The following is a 25,888-nucleotide window of genomic DNA, read 5'->3' on the forward strand; positions in this document are numbered from 1 at the left end:
ATGTTGCAATGGGTCGATTTACAGTGCCTAAGCCAAGAACTGATGCAATGAAGAATACAGTCATGTACAGGGCAATGACTTTCTGGAACTCTCTACCAGTATGCATCACAGAAATTAAGGGTAAAAGGCACTTTAAGAAAAGACTGAAGGATTTTCTTATATATATGGCGAAATTGTAATTCTGTTTATGTCAATATACCAGTTAATGTAATCTAGAGTGAATGCACTAACCGTAGTTATGCTTTAATGTATTTACTTTTTTTGTTTTTTTGTTTTCTTTTGTGACATCTGTAATGTTGTAATGTTTTTTTGTATGTATATTATTCTGTGAGGACCCCAGGAAGAATAGCTGTTGCCAGGTGCAACAGCTAATGGGGATCCTAAATAAACTAAACAAACACAACAGCTGACATTAATTATATTACTGTAAAGTTACAGAAGAGCTCACTTTTGGGTTGAAACATTTTATACAGATGGGACTAGGAATAGCTGGGTTAGTGTCAGTTGTTTTCATGATCCCCCTAATGTTCTAAAGCCAACCAGACAAAGAGTCTTTAATCCAGGCAATAGACTCGCCCTATTAAACAGGAAGCGTGGCTCTTTTGATGACCAGTACTGTATGCTCAGTCCATAATGTGAGACTGCAGTGCACCCTACCCTCTCCTTCTGATATTTTGAATGGAACTTTGCATCTTGGCTGCGGATAGCCTGGTTTCTATTCACTGGTCAGTGCGCAGGTCCTGCCTAGAGCCTGTCTACTCCAGAACCAGAACAGCATCTGGTCATATGTATGAGGGGGGGGAGGGGTATGCTTTTATTTATACGACAGTAGACTGACAGGAAATGGGGTGAGAGATGGGGAGTGAGAGTGACACAAACCAAAGGTCGTTGGGATCTGGATACAAACCCGTGACAGACAGGCTGTCAGGCTGCATTAGCAGCCTAGGTGGGTCTGAACCAGCCATTTGTATCCATTTGCGTTCATTTTTCCAAAAGAGTCAGTGTATAGGATTATATAGAGTAGGCTTAATTGCTTTAGAAGGACTTAAGGGTGCATTTACTATTTTTATCGATTGGAGCACAGACCGTTTCCGTAGTTGCACAGACCAGAGCTGCAAACTGCAAAGCGAATGTACAGTATGTCAGTGTCAGTTAGGATTTCAAAACCTATCACCCGTATAATGGTTTGATTCCAGGCGGTTAAGCTTTAAATGACTGCTCCGTACAAGCCACGGTCAGGAGCTTTCCTGGAGAGCACAGTTATCCAATGGGCCGGGGTGTGTGTGTGTGTGTGTGTGTGTGTGTGTGTGTCAGAGCTTGTTGTGTCATTTCATCTGCATGTCCGGCCAATAAGAACAGACATCTAAGAGGTGATGGCCAATGCGCCTCAGTGTCAAGGATCCATCAGACCCCCGCCCCTACACTATTCGTCATTGTAAACCACGAATGTTAACATGTAACGTGTGAAAAACAACATCGGTCCAGAGGTTTGGACCTCTGAAAAGACAGACAGTCAGAGAAACAGACAGGCCCATTCGCTAATCACGTGGTCCACATGGGAACAGTGCTGCTGTGGATCTCTGACTTCATGAGACCCAGCCTGTGACATCAGCCATCTATGATGCATCTCTGACACCAGAACACCAAATTTGGGCAGTTTCATTTTAAAACAATGATAATTCAGTCTTATTAAAATAACTATTTAAATGGAAGCAGCGTTGATGTAGACTTAAAGAAAAGGGTCAAATGGCTTCCATGCTGCTGAAAGTGTTGCGGAGTAATAGCAGCAACGGACCGGTCAGCCTGGCGACTCGCTCCGCCAGCACCACAGCTCAGCTCCAGACTGGCTCCGCCAGCACCACAGCTCGGCTCCAGACTGGCTCCGCCAGCACCACAGCTCGGCTCCAGACTGGCTCCGCCAGCACCACAGCTCAGCTCCAGACTGGCTCCGACAGCACCACAGCTCAGCTCCAGACTGGCTCCGCCAGCACCACAGCTCGGCTCCAGACTGGCTCCGCCAGCACCACAGCTCGGCTCCAGACTGGCTCCGCCAGCACCACAGCTCGGCTCCAGACTGGCTCCGCCAGCACCACAGCTCAGCTACAGACTGGCTCCGCCAGCACCACAGCTCGGACCGGCCAGAGCAAGAAGACGCTGGCGCGGCCCGGGGTGAGGAATGTCGTCCTGGTGGAAGGGGTCCGCACGCCCTTCCTACTGTCCGGAACGGCGTACGCCGACTTAATGCCTCACGACCTGGCCAGAGCGTCTCTGCTGGGTCTGCTGCAGAGGACCGGCCTGCCTCTGGACGCCGTGGACCACGTGGTCTATGGGACGGTCATCCAGGAGGTGAAGACCAGCAACGTGGCGAGGGAGGCGGCGCTGGGAGCCGGACTGTCCGACAGGACCCCGGCGCACACCGTCACCATGGCCTGCATCTCGTCCAACATGGCCATTACCACGGCCGTCGGGCTGGTTGCGGCAGGCCAGTGCGACGCTGTGGTGGCGGGCGGCGTCGAGTTCATGTCCGACGTGCCCATCCGCCACAGCCGCGCCATGCGGAGGACCATGCTGTCGCTCAGCCGGGCCAAGACGCTGGGCCAGAGGCTCAGCCTGATTGGTGGCATCCGCCCGGCACACCTGTCGCCGGAGCTGCCCGCCGTGGCCGAGTTCTCCACGGGGGAGATCATGGGCCACAGCGCCGACCGCCTGGCCGCCGCTTTCGCCGTGTCGCGGGTCGAGCAGGACGAGTTCGCCCTGCGCTCGCACTGCTTCGCCAAGGAGGCCCAGGACGCCGGGCTGCTGCGGGACGTCATGTCCTTCCAGGTGCCGGGCAGTCACCACATCGTCTCCCAGGACAACGGCATCCGGCCGACCTCCTTGGAGCAGATGGCCAAGCTGAAGCCGGCCTTCGTCAAACCCCACGGCACGGTGACCGCCGCCAACTCCTCTTTCCTGAGCGACGGCGCCTCGGCCGTGCTGGTCATGTCCGAGGAGAAGGCACTGGCCATGGGCTACCGGCCCTTGGCCTACCTCAGAGACTACGTGTTCGTGGCCCAGGACCCCAGGGACCAGCTGCTGCTGGGGCCCGCCTACGCCACGCCCACGCTGCTGGAGCGTGCCGGGCTGACCGTGGCCGACATCGACGTCTTCGAGTTCCACGAGGCGTTCGCGGCGCAGATCCTGGCCAACCTCAAGGCCATGGACTCGGACTGGTTCGCCCGGACGTACATGGGCAGGACGTCTAAGCTGGGCTCTCCGCCCATGGAGAGGTTCAACCTGTGGGGAGGGTCCCTGTCCCTGGGTCACCCGTTCGGGGCCACAGGCTGCCGGCTGGTCACCACCGTGGCTCAGCGGCTGCAGGCGGAAGGCGGGCAGTATGGCCTGGTGGCAGCGTGCGCCGCAGGAGGGCAGGGCCATGCCATGCTGATCGAGGCCTACCCTCAGTGAAGGACTGAAAACAACATGTATGGTATGGGGGGCCTCCAGGGGCAGTTCTAAAAAAATAAATCACACCCGTGTGAACTGAGTGGTGCAGTGACGTCACACACTAACCATAGCAACCATGCTCGTTTGGTACGAACAAACACGGGTACACGGGTACAAAGCCAGTTGTTGGGAGTGTTTTGCACCACTCAAAAATAATAATCACACTTGTGTGAAGTGAGGGGCACTCCTATCGTCATACATCATATTCCATGCTCAGCCAATCAAATCATCACAAATGTGGTAGACAGACACACAAAGCTGAGCATAGGAGGGGCTAGCGCCGCTCAAAAACAACAAAATAAACACATGACGTCACGGGGGCAATACTGCATTTTTGGGGGGCATTAAAAGACTTGGCTGCCACATGACATCATGTTTGAAAGCCAGACTTTTAGCGCCCCTCAAAAAGAAGGGGCTCGCATACTGAACGATGGAAACTGAGGCTCTGTGAAGTGAGGGGCGCTCTTATCATCGTACATCATTATTCTCCATTCATTGTCAATGGGAATTGAATCTTTGTGTAGGACGAAAATAGCCGATTTGCTCGTCCACATATGATGTATTGTAAACTCTCCATTCATCGTCAATGGGAATTTAATGTTTGTGTTACAAGACGAGAATATACTGTAGGAGGGACTAGCGCCCCTCACCAATCACTCATGTCAAGTGTATTTATATCGGCCACACGTCTTAGGTCGTCATTTAGTGCCCTAAACAAACATTAAAGTCCATAGACTTGGCTGGCAAACAATTTAAGTCATAAGTGCGTTAAACAAACATTAAAAAGTCCATAGAATTTACTTAATATTCAAAAGCCATCCATTGGAGGGGCACCCCTCAAAAATAGTCTTTACTTCCAAAGCTGCAAAAAGTGACATGGTGAAAATAAAGTGACACAGAGTGGACATTATGGTCCTCAGACCATCATCAACACTGATTAGCAGATCAGAATAAAGAAATATCACATAGCCTGAATGCAATGCATCCAATGCACCTGCAGACATAAGCATTTAAGACCCCAACAAGCCTGTGTGATGCGACGTGGTCTGAAAGTGTACAAGTTTAAATCATCGAAACGTGTATTTTACAAATCAGTGAAATGATTTGTACACACTTTGTACTACCCAGGATGTTGTAGCGCAGAGAGTGCAATGGCCAGGTGTCTTTGTATACACCGGTAGATCAGGTTAACAATGGGTGTAAATGTGTAGAGACATCAATCTGAGAACCCACAACTATCCGTTTACACCACTGCATGTTTAATGCATACACACACACGCACACTACACCCCCCCCCCCCACCCACACACACACACACACACACACATTATGGTTATGTCCAAGTCATACGGACATGGCCTATATGGGCGTATCGGGTTTGTTTATGATAATGAGTGACGTGGCCTAGCTGCCCTGCCTCCCATTCGACAATTTTGATATACTGTAAATGTGTATAAATAGTGGGCCTAAAATGTACTGTAATTTAGGATTATTATGTATTTGTATTGTAAACAATTGTAAATATAATAAAATCAAATGTAAAATCAAAACTAGAAATGCAATCTGTCAAGGTGCCAACTTGCGCCGTGCACACAAGTAGAGCACGCAAGTACTACTACTAACTAGTGTCTATTACAACTGCTGTTCTAAATCCTTTAGACCCGTTATTGACCTTATATACCAACCTGGAAACGTACCTTAGTTACGTCACCGTCAACAGCCAATAAGGGACCACCATACTTACCCCGACATACATACATACTGTACATACCCCGCAGATCACCAAACGTACCTTAGTTATGACTTCAAGAATGGTGGTCCCTTATTGGCCGGTGGACAACACCGACATACATACCCAGCCGATCGCAGTACTTACGCGCTCTGCTTGCGCAAGTAATAAATACCTACAGTACAGGTAGTGTTGTCACGGGCCCACTGTTCCGGTTACCCCACCTATATTGGTTGGGGACAGTTGGGGGTTCAGTGTCTTGCTCAAAGACACTTCAACAAAGCCAGGGATCTAACCAGGAAACTTCCATTTCTCAAACGACCACTCTACTGTACCTCCTGAGCTACAGCAGCCACCAGAGAGGTTGGTAAGGTTACATTAAACCAATCAGATAGAGAGGATAGGATTTTGTCAATACACCATGGACTAAGGACGTAGCCATACTGTATGCCGGTAATCAAAAAGAAAGTCACGCTTCAAATAGTTTTCTGCTTAATAGTGTAAAGCCTCTTTGTCCTCGCTGGCTTTGGGACATTAGGGAACGTAAGAGGCCTCCTCTGCTTCCCCCCCTTACCTGCAAACCCCATTTCAAATAGTGTTTACATGACCCACAGCTCTGGGTGTCATTTCACGCTGTAGATGTCATTTCACACTTTGAGTTCTGTAAGCTGCACTGTGGACTGTGTGGAGTCTACAAACTAATGTCAGGTCAACTGACTGACTGGATTTCATGGCTGGCTGGCTGGCTGGACATCATAATGTTAAGCCACAGATGAATCCAACATTACATGGTTGAAGGACACCATGTATAACAATAGCCTACAATCATTTCTTAATTGGAGGATCCTAGCATAAGTACAGTAAGTCTCTCCATCATGCTGCATCTATCTACAGTACTTTTCCCCTTGCCCTGTAATCTGGTTTTAACAGGTGTACCGTCTTTGGCTTGAATTTCCCCAGCAGGATCAATAAAGCTCTTATCTTATCTTCTTATCTCTTCAGGAGCAGGACCATACCTCCCATAAAGTGACAAGTCACTTCCTTTCATCTAGAAATGCTTTACTGCTTTGACTGCACATATCCACTGTTGTCAGAAAACATCTTGTTGGGAGGATTACAGTGAAGTTGTTCAGTCAGTGAAACAAAACATCCCATGTACTGTATGAAAGTATCTAGCTACTTATTACAAGTGGAAGAGGTTGGGTCATCTGGACCTATCTCTTTTGTTTGGAATGAAGGCTGAGTGTTAACAGATTGAAACCAGCCCCTCCCTAGATATTGCACATTCCCTACAGCTTTGTAGGGAAAGAATTCCTGGTAACCTTCTGGGAGGGTGTGATAGGCGAATAGTATTGTTCAAGGCAGGAGCCAATGTTTGGCAGAGCTGTGAGCTCAGCATTAAGCTAAATCATTACCATCTGGCTATGACTGGAAAAATTTGTATGGTGAATTGGCTTTTTTTGAACTAAGCGTTTAACCAGACACAGAATAGACAGACTGTTGACTAATATCCCTTTTGTATGTATTATGAAAAATAATTAAACTTACTTTACAAAATTGGAGACTAGAATAGATTGGCACCAAAACAGTGGCAAGAGCTGCATGAAAAATGTATGTTGGGTCTAACAGCATCCTCCACAGAACATTTTCATTTTGTATTCATCTCATTGACCCATTTACTTGATTGCAGTGAATTGCAGTTGCTGACTGTTTATAGCAGAATATGAAATTGATCAACATGTTGAAGTAGTTCCTTTGTTTATTCAGAGTTACAGTACCGTACAGTACAGTACTGTGGTACAACTTATTATTATGATAAACTTTGAAAAGTTGAACTCAGAGGTAGCTGATGCAATGTTGAATGTGAAAATGAACTTTGGTTTACTGAAAACACCACTTCTTTTTGTTGTTGGCCATACCATCAAAATCTCTTTTATCACTTCTCTCGACTACAAATACACTCATTAATATCACCAGTAAGACACCCTGAGGGCGAGAAGTGAGGTTGTGTGTAGCTCATAGCTACAGGTCAGCTCTAATGCGTTGCATTTAGAGCTATGTTACATTCGACTTCCGCCGCTCGCATGAATGCAGACCAGCCTCTCGTCTTTAGCGTAAATAAAAAGAACGTTTTTGCTACTCACCAAAAGAAAGGCGGGTTGTCATTAGAAAGCCTACTTTCCTTAGTGGGAGCACTCTGAACCCCCCACCACACGTATAAACGATACTTTTTGGCCAGAAAGGGATTTCTTTTCACCGGAGGAAAAATATACTGTATGAGGCAATATCTGGGCAATATCGAGCAATATCTGGGCAATATCGGTAGAAGGCGCAGTGGAGTAACTAAAAAGTATTTTTTTCCCGGTGGAAACAAAATCCCCTTTTGGCCAAAAAGTACCGTTTATACGTGTGGTGGGGGGCTCAGAGTGCTTCCACTAAGGAAAGTAGGCTTTCTAATGACACAACCCGCCTTTGTTTTGGTGAGTAGCAAAAATGTTATTTTTATTTACGCTATAGACGAGAGGCTGGTCTGCATTCATGCGAGCGGCGGAAGTCGAGAGTAACATAGCTCTAAATGCAACGCATTAGAGCTATGGACCAGAGCTATGTCGCGTGCATGGCTGCACACATCCGACTGGGTGATGGCAGACTGCTGGGCGAGCGCTGGTGCTTTGGCATGGGGGGTCAGGTCAGATCAACATATGAAATGAATTATGTACTGGCCATATATGGAGCAAATTTCCGGCCCCGTTGAGAACTAGTTTGCGCTGGCTGCCGGGGCGCGGCTGCACAAATAACTTTAGGGCAGTCTAGAGTTTGAATGGACAGGTATCAGTCAAAAGGGAGAAATTGAAGAGTAAGGACGGGTGGAGTAGGATCAACATATGGAATGTCAGAAGCTCAGAACGGGTCAGCTCCATATAGGCGATCTAAGGGTTTGAAGATTGAGGTCAGATGTAGAGTTGCTGGCCAGCTCCATATATGCAGATGATCCAGTCTTCTCCATGTATGGCTATCCAGGGTTTGATGAGATCAGTGTCGTGATCTTCATATATGGAGACGGCAATACGTGACGTGTCATGAGGTGTGAACATATATGGAGGCATGATGTCATGAGGCATGGCCATATATGGAGGCGTGACCATATATGGAGGCGTGACCGACAGACCGCCTGACAGGAAATGCAGGTTTTTATAGTAAACTGCGACCTACCGTTGCAATAATAATATTATAATTATATATTGCATCAGCAAGAAGATAGCTGTTGATAATCGTAGCAGAGGCCTATTTTTTCAAAGAGAATCCTTTGGCATTGATGAGACGCGTGGAAATCATTCTGTTCAACTGTGAAATAGCTTGCTTTTGTAACTGGACCTGTTGATTACTGGCAGGTTTATTTGAGATCTAACTGCCCTGGAGCTGTCCTGACTGACTGGCACAGAGAAAACTGTTGATTAATGAACCAGGCCACATCTGAACAGAAAGTAATTAAGGCTGTTGTCATTTTTTTGCTCCCGACAACACAAACAGGCTACAGTAACGCATGCATGAGTACACACAAGCACACCAAGTACCTGCAATCCACGTAACTTGAGAACCGTTCACCCCACAGACTTCAAATTCGACACACACGTTCCACACCCCCACAGGGAGTGCCGTGCCTGGTGTGGTTGTCTAGAACCCTCACAAAAGGCCTCTGCACAGGGCCCTTGCCCAGGCTCCATATATAGAGCTGACCTGTTCTGCCAGTGCCCAACGGGCACCGCTCTAGAGGCTCTGGACAGGGTCCAAATTAGCCAATTGATCACACCTGATCACCCCTAGATCTCCATATATGGAGCTGGCCTGTTCTGACATCACAATGATGTTCTGACATCTGCATAGACTCCACATTTGGGCATGCCTGATGAAGAACTCCATATATGGGCATAAAAGACATAATAACTGGGTGGGGCATTCATTTCCAACTTGCATCGTTCCAAGCAGCGAGTGACTAATTCTCGTACCAGTTGCCGTGCAATCGCCCCCACGTCCACCCGCCTCCCCGTTCGACAGGATGACAGCGGAGAGCGGAGAGAGAAGAAAATGAATCCGCAGCATGATGACAGGCAACGCTGAAGCGGCACAACAAGCGCTAAATAATATAGACATGATAATAATATTATAGGTATAGCCTAGGTCCAGTGCTGGTTGATGTGTTTGTAAAGCGTTATACTATTAGTATAGCACCTGACGCAATCGCTCATCCCCTGGTTCACAGAAGTTTTTATCTATGGAGAACATAACATAACATGGGGTCATCTTAAATGGTCCACAAATAAAACAAACCGTCTCAGCGATATTGTTGGGGAGGTCTGTCTGTATCGTTTACGATAGTCAGTCAATGGTCATTCATATTTGATACAGTCTGTCGCGTGGTCGCGGCCAGAGGAGCGGGGAGGTGGGTGGGAGCCCACGGCAACTGGCACGGGAACTAGTCACTCGCTTCCCAAGTAGGCCAGTGCCCAATGGGCACCACTCTAGTGTTGCTAAACATATGTTGCTATATCAGTGATCACACCTTTTTATGTCAAGGACCGCCGAAATTATGCATTTGGCCACGGACCCCCATCTCACAATAGTTTGTGCCAGGGACCCTAATCCCAGAACCAAAGATTTGAATGTTAGATCATCATCATATCGTGGCACGAAGTGACATGCTATGAGCTTAGTTGTATACTATTTTTGAGGAATCGTAACACACTCATATATACTGTATATAGCTTGGTTAAAGAAAATCAGATCGTCTGAAGTGAGGTGCAACAGCGCCCCCTGTTGGTACCCTAAACATACATAGGGACGGACGGACGGACGGACATTGCTGGTTCTAGGAGTGGTTGCACCACTCAAAAACACATAGACCTTACTACTGTAGTGACTGACTTGTGGTTATGGTATACTCGATCCAAAGTGGGGCATCTCACACAACCTTGTGCTGGGTATCTGCTTCATTTGAACGAGGCTGGCAGTTTGAGAGCTAATTGCATTAGAGGAGGGTGATAAGTGATTTGATTTATTCAAAGTCTCTGTGTTGAACTCAAGTGTCATTTCATTTGTAGCCCAGGGCATGTCTTCTTGTCAATATTAGGTGTGAATAGATGCTGCTCCTTATGCTCTGAAGCATCAAGCAGACAGCTCCTCCACAGGGATTTTTTCCCACACTAAAGCCGAAATTGTCGGCAGTAGACTCCCGACAAGAAGCTCCCGTCGCTTGCCGTCCATAATCGCGTTATCGACGCGTTATAACCAGTTGATGAAGAACCGAACATATCCGGCCGGTTGCCGATGTCGGGAGCAACGACGTTATCCATGTTGTAGTGATGAGGAGGGTAAATTACTCCACTGTAGAGTGGACTTCTAGTCTGCTCGTCATGTTTCAGGTCTGACTACTGGTGTAGTGTGAACTAGATACCATATTCTCAATATCAACTCTCAATTATATATATATATATATATATATACACACCAATCAATCAACTCCAAAGCAAGCATAATGCTATCTTTGTTTGTTTTGGTGTGAAGCTCTGTGTTGTCAGATTATGTGAGTGAAACAAGCGACCAGGTCTATGAAAACAAATCCAAAAGAAACAACCAGTTTCACTTGAGCCCTATTACATCAGCTATTTTTTTTAAAGAATCATGACAGCAAGCCCAAATAAACAACTACACTTCAGAAATAAGCCCAAACTATAAAGCAACTGGCAATTATGAATATTAAAAGGTATATTCAGTGATTTCACTTAATTCAAATATCACTTATTTTTCTTATTTTTCGGATAATCCTCCCTACTATAAAGTGTGCTGACCATATAAGGAGTTACTCCCTGTCCCCAGTGAGCCACTGGGGTCAAAAAACCCTAGTTTCGGTTTGGGCTTTGGGTGGCAAAGCCTTCATCCAATCAGGATGAGAGGGGCCTTCCTCCAATCATGATCGAGTGGGGCGGGCCTTGGTGCACATGCTGTTGGATTGTTGTACTTCCCCCACTGTAGAGCGTGTGCATGTGCACATCTTGTTACCGGGTGGACCGGGTATTTTTCCAAATCACCCAAATCACTGAATGCTCCTTTAAGCTATGTTACAACTAGCCCAAAGTTATCATGAGCAGACCTAGCAACACCAGCGCATTCTGCAATTTCCATGGGGGAAAATAATGTTTCGTGGGCAGACTGTCTTTGTGCAGATAAAAAATGCTAGTCTGTTGCAATATGAGAGTTTTAAGTAGTCTTTGACTAGTCTGGACAAGGTTCCTCGGTCTGGAGTCACCTTAGCCAAGCTGTATCCCCTCTGTGCATATGCAGAAGTGGTGACAAACTATGTATAAGAGGAGTGTAAGAAATAACTGTATCGATTCTCAAAAACAAAAATTAAAACATTTTATTGATAAAGGAAAATGTAAATTCCTTTGCAAATGTTGCAAACAAGTGGTGCTATAATGCTGGATGTTGCGGGACTGTGCTAAATAGAAATGTAAAACCCACTGTACTGCTGCATATAAAAAAAGATAACTTTTTATTACTCAGATTATATGAATATTGTGCGTGTTATGCATGCGTCTTTTATACAATTTTTTCAAGTCTAGTTTTCCTACTAGGCGTGTTCTGATTGGCGATATTATATCGCAGACGTTGATATTGTCATGTATCCATTTGCTACATTTCTACAAATGGATGCATGAACACAGATGATTTGAATGTGTATTGTTTTGTCCCCAGCAAATTTTTGATAAATGTTTTTGCAACAAACTCATGTGCCAGAATGTTTCCTCGTTAATAACATATAGATGTCCATTATTTATTCACTCCAAAGTCAACCTTACCCAGCAATACAGTATATAGTGCTTAGTTTAGTTTTCTCCTCCAAAGTGGCTTGCAGATGCATATGGTAGGTTAGCCTGCGATAGAGAAGAAGCCATGTTCCTCTATAGCACGTGGAAGGGTAGGAGTTGAAGTCCTGGAGAACCACTGGTTTTGACTGTGTGAACACAGACTGTGTTCCACTTTGGAAAAGACTGGGTCCTCTCGCACTCCCTCTGTAGCCTCCACTTATCTCCTTCCTTCAAAACATTCCGCTGATGAGGAAAATGCCTGAGCTAGCACGTAGCACTGTCACACGTTTTTAGGGCGTGTGTGTGTGTGTGTTTACATGTGTGTTGGTGTGCGAGTGGAAGAGGGAGACAGACACCGTGCAGATGTGATAGCGTGTAGCAGGCGCCAGCTAGCGATTAGCGCTGGTGGGCATTAAGCTATGGTTCCAGTGTCTGCCAGACTAGGACGGCAGCAGGAGCACAGGGCTCGGCTGGGCTTTAAGGAGGTGCCATGGTCTCTCTCACTCTCTCACACTCACACGAGGAAGTCATTGTGGATGCAGTGGGAGACGGAGATAAGCCCGCTTCCTGAAGCTCATTATGGAGCACCTAACCCACAGGAGAGAAAATCACTGTGTGTGCAGTGCATGCATCTGTGTGTGTACAGTATGTGTGTGTTGACTGTGTTCACGTGTGCGATTTACCAACATAGAAAGGCACATACAGTACATAGAGTCTAATGATGTTGCTGGCTTTATCAGGATGAAGTGTACTTGACTTTGAGCAAGACACTGAACCCTAATTGCTCCCGATGAGCAGGTTGGTGCCTTGTGTAAATGTGTACCGTATTTATTAAGTGTAACAGTGTGAGTGTATCTGGGTTGATGCGATATCTGTGTATGGATGAATGTGAAATACATTTTAAAGCCAGTTAAGTCAGTTATTGCCTGTTCTTGACTAGGTGCGGTCGGAAAACAAATTCGACCGCTTTTATGGAATAAACTTTGTTTAAAATATCACTTACTTTCCTCCACATTTTTGAGTGGTCGGATCTAAGTCTATATATAATCCTAGAAGCACGATCAAGACGTTTTTAATTTGTAATCTAGTCAATGGTCAACAGTGTTTTCACTTTGACTGGACAGAAAAGGCGCTATATAAATGCAGTCCAAATCATTGTGGATACAAGATAGAAGATAAGATAGAATTAGAAGTACAGTAACATATTAAATATTCACATGCAGTAGTATATTCACATGCAGTAGTATAAATGTAAAACACAACAGATTCAGTCCATTCAAGGCATTACAGACGTTCCCTGTTTGCCTATATCTACTTCACCGTATCATATATATAGTACTTTAGGTGTTTTTTTTATGCCATAGAAAGGCTCTGCATGCATTGTGAAGTGCTTGTATTGCCAAAAGCATTTATCAGCAAACACAGGTAGGCTACTGCTGGCCTCTCTTTCCCCCTCTCTCTCTGAGAAACTATGAAGCCAGGAGGCGGGGCTATAAAATGCAGTAATGGAAGTTATTCCCAGGGGTCTCAGAGATATTATTCTGAGTAAAACTGGCTGGTGGAGTCGAACCTGCTCTCCCCCTGGTCTGACTACGTTGGCTTTTCCCCATGGGACCATGACTTTGTTCTTTCCCTTGTGCCCCTATGAGACAGAAATAGTACCAAACACACACACACACACTCGTCGTCATCATAAACAGTACTGAGCTGCTCTGTACCGTCGCATCACATGGTTAAGCTTTAGCACCCAGGAGGGCCTGAGAAGTTCCCTTTGGAAAGAAGCAATCACTACACCACCTTTCAGGAGCCAAACTCACCACAGTGAGTCCCAAATTAACCTATTAGCTTTCAAGTGAAATATATCGTAGATTAAACATTTTACCCACGTGTGGCCCCGAGCCCCGCAGCTAACCAGGCAAAAACGCATAGGCACATATATACTAATAGGCTATCCTTCCTGCAGCTGTCATGTCCCCCCCACCCCAGGGGGTACAAAACAAGTGGACAATAATATTAGCAAAGAGCTAGCCCTGAATGCCATTACAGGTCTGTGGACCCAAATGGACCCATAAGGGTGGAACCACTCACTAGTGCTGGTAGACTCCTAATATGCCATAATATTATGAAGAAACCCTGAAGACTTGGCATTCAGGAATTGGGTCTGATCAAAACAAGAACATTATTAGTGTGTACTAAAAAAATCTCCTGTCTCTCACACCTTCACAATCAGTAATAAAGCAGAAATGGGGGGGGGGGGGGGGTGTTTGGGCTAACACCAAGTCAGGGTCTAATAATGGCATGACTTCATGCCATTGTATGGCATGTGTATGTGAGCGGACCAGCGGTTTATGAGACTAGCCCCGGGCAAACAGATCGACTCCCAGGCCACAACAACACACTTTTCTAGATAGCTACCACCTACAGAACCACCGGCAAAATGTCTAATAACTATACCTGCCAAAGGTTTTATGCTGTGACCGGACTCCGCAAGTGGGTATGGGCATCTATGACAGGGTGTGTGTGTGGGGGAGGGAGCTTATCTCGCAAACCGTTGGACTGATCCCATCAACTTTATTTACAGTATATATAGCACGTGTAAAAACAACAGAAGTTGACCCAATCAGCAGCTTGTATGCAAGCTACCAGTAGGCAGTGGTGATTGGTGTCAATTTGCTCTGAAACAGTGCAGTCAGAGCAGATTGTAAAGCTAGAGAGAGTTACTAAAACTGTAGCAATGATTATGACAGAATATAGAGCTTAATTTGTTATTTTGCAAAAAAGATGAATAATAATAATCACTTACAGTAAGTTTAAGTGCTGAAAAACAACATTGCTGAAATTGTGTTGAAATCAGTAGGCCTATCTTCTGAAACATACAAATGAAAGATGTATAGCCACAGTTGGTGCTTAATGGGGCTGGTGTTAACGGTGTTAATTTTGGACCTGAAGTTGTGTGGCATGCATCTGTGGTGGGTGTGTGTGTGTGTGTGTGTGCACGACATGCATGCGTGCAGTATGGGACGGAAAAGACTAACATTAGCATGAAGCTCTTTTTCCACGTCACTGAGCTATAACACATAGCCCATGTGTACCCTGTTGTGTACGTGCGGGCAGTGGGCACGTGGTTTGGAAGCCCAGCCCCCGCCCTTCCCTCCACACAAGCCATCTAATTTGCATTAGTTGTTGTTCAGAATGACTCATACATTGCACACACACACACAGGGCTGCCAACATGAGTGGCTGGGGAAAGAATCAAAGTTTCATGACTGTATCACTACATTGACTGTATACAGTTGCTCGCAAGTCACAGCGCAATGTATTGTGTGAGCTTTTATATCCGCTATTCTTGGTCACACACACACACACACACACACACACACACACACACACACACACACACACACACACACACACACACACACACACACACACACACACACACACACACACACACACACACACACACACACACACACACACACACACACACACACACACACACACACACACACACACACACACACACACACACACACACACACAAAATGAAGACAGCACAGTGTTCTACAATGACAAAATCTTACTACAGTAGCATCCAGATATACTGAGGTAGGCTTAGTTTATTGCGTGAAATTAGACCTAGACCGGTTTAGCGGTCCAGGCACCTTGGCTGGTAATCCAGAAAGACAGTGTCGGGGGTTTGAGTCTTGATCCCAACGAACTTTGCTGTGAGTCATCCCCCCATCTCTCTCCCCGTCTACCTACTGTACATATCAATAAAGGCAAAAAGCCCCCCCCCCCTCCCAAAAAAAGTCTACCCCCAAACAAGTCTAGTAAGAGCTAGCTCAGACTTTGCGGCAGTCACTCGATAATCTGTTCAAGCGAAGCAGTCGTGTGAAAAAGTAGCACTTAGGCTTAACACGGGTGAGCACACTCGGTCAGAGAATCATGATGTGCAAAAGGTCTGCAGTCACAACCTCTGTCATGGTGCAGTTATTTCTAATGTGGATGTTGATGAAGCTAGTTGCCAGTTAGCCTCCATAGTCGATACCCAGGCTAACTGGTGGACCAATATTCTCCGGCGGTTGCTCCATGCGTGCGCGCCCCTCTAGACCAGAAAGCATGCTGGCTGGGTCAGGCTAGTTGCCAGTGAGAGAGCCCACACAGAGAGCACTATAGACTGAAGACGTCGGGCATGGGGCCTTCTACAGAGGCACCACTGAGAGAATCCTACCGAGACATGCCTCACCACCTGGCATGGAAGGGGGGGGTCATGTCACGTGGCCCATAGGATAATGAAGGACCACAGCCCATCTTAAACATGGACTATTTCAGCTGGTCCTGTCTGGCAAGTGATTCCACATTCTTAAGGACTGGACCAGCAGGCTCCGAAACAGCTACTTCCACTATGCAACTAGGTTTATGAACAACAGACACTAAAGAGCTGTTTCTTGTCGTTATTTTTGCCACTTCCACTATGCAACTAGGTTTATGAACAACAGACACTAAAGAGCTGTTTCTTTTTTGCCTTAGTTTCCAGACAAGATTGTCTATAATGGTATTTAAATGTAAATTTGTCATCAAGCCATATTCCAAGGTACTTGTATTCAGCAACCCTTTCTATGTTAGATCCATTCGAGGTAGTAATATAAAATGATTAAAATCAATTCCCCTGGCCCTAGAGAACAGCATGAATTTAGTTTCTCCAGCATTTAGAACAAGCTTCAGCTCTCTAAGGGCATCTTGAAGTATATTAAATGAATGCTGCAAGTTGTCTATTGCAAGCTGGACAGAATCAGCAATGCAATAATTAATGGTGTCATCTGCATAGTGTGCTTGACAACCATCTAAAGTCAAAGCAACGTTATTTATATAAATAAAACGGCCCAGGATCGATCCTTGTGGGACACCTTTCGAGATGGGTAAGAACCCTGACTGGGCTCTCCCAGCTTTCACACATTGAGATCTCCCAGCCAAGTAGCTCTGAAACCACCAGCAAGTATTTCCATTAAACCCAGTTCTGTGTAAAATATTTAAGAGGAGTGCATAATCTACTGTATCAAAGGCTTTTGATAAATCTATAAATAATGCAGTGCAGTGTCCACGGCAGAAGCTATGTCATTTACAATTAAGGTAGTGGCCGTGATTGTGCTATGTTTAGCTCTAAAACCAGACTGAAGTGGGGTTCATACAGAGTGAGTTGATAGGAAGATTTTGAGCTGATTATTTACCAATGACTCCAGTGATTTCACCAGACAGGACAGCTTGGAGATTGGGTGATAATTATTTGGATCATTAAAATCTGAACCTTTATGTCGTGGCGACATATGTGCCATTTTCCATATATTGGGAACTATGCATGACATGTTGACAATGAAATGTGTTACCGTATATGCTCTGCAATTAATGGAGCAGCTAGTTACAATTACAGTGAGGGAGGGGGTTTAGGTGCAGTACAACCAAATAAAAAAAACATAAAAAGGTCGTTCTACACATTTAGGCAGCACTCTCCTATGCAAAGGGTTGAACATTGCTGTGATGACTGAGGGGGTGAACTACTATCTGCAGTGCAAGCAAAGCTAGTCAAGTCAAATCTAGGGCAGGCGAGGCAAATTGAGCCAGTCCTATGAGATGGAAAAGCGGCATAAATCGCATTGATAGCATGAAAACAACAGTATTCTTGTTCTATTCACAATTACAACAAAGCTTTGACTTGTGCTGTCTGTGTATTGCCCCCCCCCCCCCCCCCCCCCCCACCAAGATGGCAACGCTGACACGTACCTCACTCCACCTCATGAATCATCGGCTGGATCCACATAGAAGGAATTAAGATGTTAGAATGGATGGACGCGGTATAATAGAAACATATTTTTCCTGCCATTTCTCTTGTTTGGTATAAACATGAATGGTCTGTTAGATTGTTTTTATGCTGACGCAGAGTCCTGAAGATGTTCTACTCTATGGTCTGCTAGTTCAGCGTTATTAAAGGGTTAGTTCAGATTTTTTGAACTTAAGTTGTATGAAATACTTGCCATTAATATAGTGGTTGCAACTGTATTAATTGATTGCCCGAGTCCTGTGGTGGGAGTGTTGCTCTGGTTTTGGTGAAATATCAAGTAGTTCCGGTCATTTTGTGGGGGGCACTGGGGGCCACGCAGTAAAAGTAAATGAATCCACAAAACTAACGTCATTTGTATTGTTGACCTATTTCTAAAATATTAGTGCAACTTCCGTTCTTTTTTTACCCCTCTATCACACAGAACTATGTTTTTTGTGTCCATATCACTACGCCCAAAAAATAGTTCCATGTGATAGAGGGGTCAAAGTTGAACGAAAGTCGCGCTAATATTTTAGAAATAGGTCAACAATACAAATTACGCTCGTTTTGTGGATTAATTTACTTTTACTGCGTGGCCCCAGTGCCCCCCACAAAATGACCGGAACTACTTAATATTGACCAAAACCAGAGCAGAACTCCCACCATGGGACTCGGGCAATCAATTAATACAGTTGCAACCACTATATTAATGGCAAGTATTTCATACAACTTAATTTAAAAAAATCTGAACTATCCCTTTAAGAGATGTGTATCTGACATTGGAGATGATGAAAAACATGGCTGGCAGAATTGAACAACGTTCCATAGTACACACATACACAGTTGTGTGGACAAACAACCTAATACACAGCCACATCATGCACACCTGAAATAAACGCGCGGGCACACACACACACACACACACACACACACACACACACACAGCATGTGTTGTGTGTGTGTGGTGGTGCGCTCCTCTCACCTCCCTGTGCTGAACCACAGAGGCCAGTCAGGCTCTGATGGCCATGCCAGCTATTAATAGCCTAACAATCAGCCATTCCCCACAGGACCGCCAGCGGCCGAGGGCCAGAAGAACCATGTGTGCGACTGTGTGTGTGTGTGTGTTTGTGTGTGTTGATGCGCACCGCTTCTGGTGTGACTCTGCCCGTGTATGTAACAGCCCTCCTATAGCACATTAACCCTTGTTGACGCCTTGACGGCAATGACAGGACTACACATTTTTGTCAGACCGGAGAATTCTGCTGGTGCTTGGAACAGAGGTTCTGGGAGGGAGGAGAGAGGGTTTCAGGTGAACTGCTGCTGATCAGACATCAGGGATCTACAACTCAAACATAATATACAGCTCAGATTGGTGATGGAGTCTGGCCTGCCGGTCACTAGGGATACCCACGGGCCACATCGCTGCAGTACATCGCTATACAAACAAGCTCTATGGGTAATTGTGGCCCCCAAAAAAAAGGAGGATTGTGTGAAAGAAAAGAAAGAAAAAGAGGAAGAGACTGGGGAAGGAAAGATAGGGGGGAAGAGACAACCTTCTGTATATCATCTCCCACTGGCATCAATTCCTCAAAAATATATTGTTGCTCTGTGTGTGCGTCTGTGTGGGGGTTTTACCGATATACAGTGCCAAGCATTGTCTGTGTACCCACAGCTGCACACACACAACACTCTGTGCATTCAGTCAAGTGTTCCTTTATCCTTCCTCCATATTCCTTCCAAATAATTAACATTTGTCAGCGAGCATTGTACTACTAAAGTTATGCACATAACTCTCTGCAGCCGACTCCCACTGGCAGAGTCAGCTAATATAATATTGATGTCTCTATACCCCTCTCCGTCTCTCTGCAGCCACGATAGCCAGAATCTCTCTGCAACCAATACTGTCGATACTAATGCTGTTTTTGTACGCCAGGCATCACTGAAAATGAACGTGAATATACAGTACTGCAGTAGTCAATGCAAACTGGGACAGTGAGACAAACACAAGAACAAGGCAGGCAGAATCCACTCATAATGATGCTTTCAGTGACATTATTCTGCATAGTCTGCTAGGCTCACTAGGCTACAAGCTAACTAGCCTCCTCTAGACTGGGGTAAAGGTGTACCGCTTGCTCCCGTCTGTAATAAAATCACACATTACTCCTCGTTTTGAGACAAAAAAAAATGGCTGCCAAGATTGGCCGAGATGTGACCAAGCGGTCATTCCTCGTAATACTTCTGTGTTAAATTGTGCATGCAGTGACTCGAGGAAGGCAGTGAATTATAGCACTGCCTCACATTCTTAGTCCCGAGCAAGAACACCGAGAGATACTGCCATGTTCGCCTAGCCTCACTCACCCTGTTCCTTAACACTGTAATTAAGTTCTCAAACATTTTCATGTCATAGTGACACATTGCGGACCAGGCACATTCCTCACCTCACGCCACTTGGAAAATAACAATATTCAGTTAAAAAGCTGCATTTAGGAGGTAAGGAGGATATGACTGCATTCAAGAGTTGGAATATTAAATAGTTTCTCCGTTATTATTTTTCAATTCATCAAGTTATTTCTGTTTGGTACAACAGTGTCACACAAAAATAGTTAATAGCCAAAGCATTGTGAGTTGGAAGATTGTCTTACTGCTGCACCCCTGAAGATCAATTAATACATTGTTTAATAGAGATTCGGCTTACACTATTGTGATGTGTGAAGTTTTTTTGCCAAATGCCAATCGGTAAAATAAAAGAATAAAGTGTGCTACTGATTGTGCATTCCGTGTAGGTCAGCCTTTATGTTCTAGGACTGTGAAAGACATTTTCTCCACTCATTAGCTCAACTTGGATCTGTGTGAGGTCAAGCGTTTAAATGAGGTCAAAAGAGGTCAGGAGTCCGATGGACTTTGAAGCCATAAGCCTGTGAGACACAACTATAAATCGCTGACAGAGTAAATGTATACTCGCAATAATCTAACCTTCAGCTCCGTGAAGAGCTGCAGGGTTGATTCAGGGAAAGAAGGATTTAACAAATACTACAGTGCACTGTGGGAGGAGAGCAACGTCAGTTGCTATGATACGGCTTGTATGCAAAAGTGCATGCTGCTGCGTGAAGACTGTGGTGACAAACTGACAACCTTTAAAACTAGGGATTGGTCGACATGGCAAAGCTCTCTGCAGACAACCTGCGCTCTCATATGCCGTGTTCACACTGGCAGATGGAAAAGTCAAAAGATACAAAGTTCCACTTGTAGCTTTGTATCTTTGTAGCTCAAGTTGAAATCAGCCCAACATTTTTGTAGCCGTTGTTTTGCAGCATCTACAAACATCAGATGCATCTTTGTATCTTCATGTCGCTGGCTTCGATTGAAAATAAATGGTATCTTTGGATCTGCCCGTGTGAATGCAGCAATACATTCAGTAGCTCCAGGTTAAAACCTTGCCACATGCTAGCCACATGGTTTATGGTCCACGCCATTCCCATGTGGATCATGAGATTAATCCACACGATCTGATTTTTACCCATTATTCAGAAATATGCACACATCCACAGCAAGTTGATTGTACGTATGGAAGAAAACAAAACTATGCACTACAACAACAGAACAAGTACACTTAAATCTAGTGCTCAATAATAGTGCTCAGTGAAGTGTCTGAAAAATAAATTAATAAACCCAGGCCTGGTCCTCTGTAACGTTACCTTAAAAGCTAGGCTAATGTTATGTAAGCTTGTTAAGTAACTGGCATTTGCTGGGTGGGTGAGCGAGTGTTCTATGATTGTTCCACCATGGCAGTGCTAAGGCATGTCAATGCTAACCACAATATGAACAACCAAACTCTCCTAGTCTAAATCATTGCTGCTCAAACAGCTGCAAGATTAAGAATGGAACTACATTTGTCATCTATACAGCCTTAGTGTGACATTACAGAAATACCATTAAATGTTATCATTATCCATATAACCTTGGGTATCAATTCATTTAACATACATCTGTAGTTGAGAGAAGAGTAATGTCCGGATACTTTATAGCACCCCATAAATAATACACTGAAGATGAAAGGGAGGATTTTACAGTAATTGTGCCTACTACCATTTTAAATCTGGACAGACGGCTTAGCTTGTTACATTAACAATTTCACACTCAGTGTTCCAGTTATTAGTTGAAGCACAAAGCAACTGCAAGCCGATTTTAATGGAGCCGTCTGTCTGTGTACAGTATGTTTGTCACTCTGTATTACATGACTCATTGATACACTAACTAACGCAATATTTGACATATAGTGCAATTTGGAGATCAAGGGTCAATGCCAGCAATGAGCCACACAGCACAGCCAAGCACACTTCTAGGTAGGTTGCCCTTATAGTCAGTGGAGCCGATACAGGCACATATCTGTTGAAGGATGAAGGTCAGGATCCGATTCTTAATTCTCAGGTTTCTGCCCTCTGGAGAGATTCCCGTTCATAAACATTGACTAAAATCCAAGATTATTGAAATACACAATATAAATTCTTACAATGAGTAGTTTTCTCCTTGAAGGAATGGAAATAGATTAAAATCCAAGATTATTGAAATACACAATATAAATTCTTACAATGGAGTAGTTTTATCCTTGAAGGAATGGAAATAGATTAAAATAGATGTGTGGCCAGGTGTTCAGGCTCAAGGGAATTGGTGACAGACAGGAGGCCGTGAGGTGTAAAAACCTGAATCGATTTAGCACAGTGCACAAACTTTTCAGATGACGTCGCAACTTAGACACAATCAATACTTGGACTGACACTTTTATTGGAGCATAAAGGCAATGAAGAATGAACCAGAGGCAATGTGAGGAATGAGTCCCCACATGCCTGACACACCTCCCTGGGCTTTAACATTTAAGGAGAATCAGCTGAAATCAAATCTCCCAATGATTTCTGTCAATGAATGGACATGCACAAAGTCACACTTCTATGAATATTCAGTGGTCCACACCCTGGACAAACAGGCAATTAACCAGGAAGGGACTGCTGCTGATTATAAAGTAATATATGCTGGCCTGGGAAGTGGGAACCCCCAGGCATGTGGTCTGTGTAAGAGAAGTCTGGGATTCTCTGCTGGAACCCTTTTACCTCCACCAGCCTGATAAGAGGTAGAAGACGGCTGGATGGATGGAAAATGTGTAAATGCACTGTTCACGTTAGCGTGTAACTTGATAAACGACAATGTCTGTGTGCCATGCCAAGGCATCCATACTGTAAAATACTGTAAAGGCATTACTTGTTCAGCATGGAAATACTTCAGTCTCTCATTACACAACCACATCCCTAGAAGAGCGAGCGACGGTAACTGAGTCAGCGAGCGTGTCATGTGGGGATCCACAGGCAAAATATAGTTCAGACGGCATGGGAATGAAGTCATCCGTCATTCATGCATTAGAAACAGTTTGGCAGCTGCAATTCTGTGACTTGTAACCCAACCCAATGGACACGCCCATGATGGAACTTTCAAGAACACAGACTGTGTGTCCATTAGTTTATTGTCATTCTAGAACGACAGCGGAGAAAATTTCAAAGAAAGTCAGTATAAGTAAATATTTATATTCTGACTTGGTGGGAGAATAAAAACATATCTTCTAGGTGATGTGACATTTACTTTCTGTTTGAACATAAACACAGGTCAGTGTGAGTTCTGTGCACAACAGTTGAGCAACGGTTCTCTCCCTCAATATTATGTAACGAGCCAAACCCCAGATCAATAGCCTTTGTTTAACTTAATCTCCAATAAAGTGCCAGCAGAGATAGCATATTATTTACTCTAGGTAAACATTGAGGGTTGGTAAGTCCCAAGAAGGTGAAAATTGGAGTTTAAAAAGCAGACTCCTCGACTGCTTCAAAGTTTCTCTAAAAACACAATGGAAGCCGCCTGAGTGAACTTGGTGAAAAAATTCAAGTTTCTTTCTACTACTTTCGACCTTCACCATTCCTATGACGCTATTCTATTGTGTTGTTTCCCAGGAGAACTTAACACACTTGCTCGTGTGTGTGTGTGTGTGTGTGTGTGTGTGTGTGTGTGTGTGTGTGTGTGTGTGTGTGTGTGTGAGAGATAATAATAGCAGCAGCAGCCAACAGCACTCCATTAGAGGACGCTGAGGGGAAGAGAAATCAATCAAAGGCCTGTAAGACTCCCCGGGGGGCAGCCAATTAAAGAGAGAGGTGCTGGGTAAATCCACTAGAGACCTACAGTATGGGCTTACATCGTAGGCCTGGAGCAAATGTACTGCGGACCATGGCTTGAGGAGGACTACACAGTATAATAAACTACTGAATCTAACACAACTTAGGTAATAGGTAATGGCAATGTTTATTAAGTCGGAAAATCTTTTAGGAATGTGGAGTTGGAGCTGGAGGGCGGGAAGCACACCATGAGTGCCAGACATTCCAGTTCAACACAACAGCTTTTTCAAACAGAGCTTTGTATATAACACACCATGATGTTGATCATTGACGTCTCACAAACAGGCAGCAGTTAAGAGGTTCAGTTCAGTGTCTTGCTCAAGGACACTTTGACATGAAGCCAGGAGAAGCAGAGGATCGATTTCGAACCAGGAACATTCTGGCTCTACCTGAGCCACTGTGACTACTGTAACTGAAATTAATCTAAGAGCAGGCGTGAATCTCGTTTGTGTCCGAGCATAGGCATGGCTGAGGCATGGTAACGCCCCGCCTGCCTGTGATTGGTCTACTGACACTGCCCATCTTGACTGTCCTCCGAGATTGAGAAATACAAAATAATAATAATAATTGACAGTTTGGCACGCGCGACAGAAAACTAATAGTTTGCCGTTTGCTTTGATTGAATAATTGATTGAACACGTATGTTGTACTATGATTTGATTCGGGTGTGTTCTAAATAAAGTGTTAGTGTTGATTATCGTGTACTAATCTAATTATAGTAAACTAATACTATTACACTAAAATGGATAAAGATGAAGGGAAATAGACCTTTTTATAGTATACAAATTACAAACAAATTACACAATAACAAACAAACACTTTATTTTAGAACACACCCAAATCAAATCATATTATGGCGTGCATGTTCAATCAATTATTCCACCAAAGCAAACGGCATGAACAATATTAGTTTGCCTCTTCTACAAAAATAAAACTTACAAATTAGCGTTCTCTTGTATCATACCATAGTACTTATACTATTATTTTCCACCACGGATTAACCTCTCATCAGACTATCCAGCATTATATCCACCTCAGAGGACAGTCAAGGTAGGTAGGCCAATCAGAGGCAGGCGGGGCGTTAGCATGCCCCTATGCTCGGACACAAACGGAATTCACGCTAAGAGCAGAGTCAGTGGCACTTGCATGGCATCAAGAGACTTCAGCTCCGTTTAGTATTATATACACACTACTACTCACTGTATGTCATGTCATTTAAGACATTTAGATTAGAGAATTGTCAGCAATGTGGATTTCAGAAAGGCTAGAAGTCAAACTGGCGTCATGGAACCTAACACACAATGGTCCGATGGCGAGCGAGTGCAGCAATGACAACAACAAAGAGACTGTTATCATGATAAAAAGACACGGTCGTTGTTGACTGTGACAAAACCGCAATCCAATAATGTCACGTACACAATGGACAGATTGTTCAGCTGTCCGGTGAACATATGGTGGACATACTTAGGATGCAAAGCAGCACTATTTGTACACTGTGTACTTTTCACCAAAAACCCGACCTTTAAGATCAGACAAAGTAATGTACAGCATGCTAAAGAGAGGTGAACCACCACCACCTTGGGGGACTAAATGTACAGCAAGCGTGAAGCGTTATGGCAATGTTTAAAATAGCAGCAGTCCAGCTGTTCACAAATAAAACATTGATTAAGTTAAACTCCTCTGAGATGAAATAGTGAAGCTGGTTTTATTTTATGACATTTTTTCAAAGAACAGGACAGAAAGAGAAATGTTTCCAACCTAAGGCCATCATTCATCAATG

General features: G+C 44.6%; 2 protein-coding genes across 2 annotated transcripts in view; one reads left to right on the plus strand and one right to left on the minus strand.

Annotated features, from left to right (window-relative positions):
* Positions 1–25,888, minus strand: part of mboat2a (membrane bound O-acyltransferase domain containing 2a) — an 80,553-nt gene that overhangs the window by 50,733 nt on the left and 3,932 nt on the right. The window lies entirely within an intron of this gene.
* Positions 1,747–3,447, plus strand: LOC306942627 (trifunctional enzyme subunit beta, mitochondrial-like; the record flags this gene model as incomplete). Its single annotated transcript, XM_079528635.1, has 1 exon — positions 1,747–3,447. The coding sequence occupies one exon, from the start codon at positions 1,747–1,749 to the stop codon at positions 3,445–3,447; it is 1,701 nt and encodes a 566-aa protein (XP_079384761.1).

The sequence above is a fragment of the Electrona antarctica genome, assembly GCF_951216825.1.
Source record: "Electrona antarctica genome assembly, chromosome: 18".
Lineage (NCBI taxonomy): Eukaryota > Metazoa > Chordata > Actinopteri > Myctophiformes > Myctophidae > Electrona > Electrona antarctica.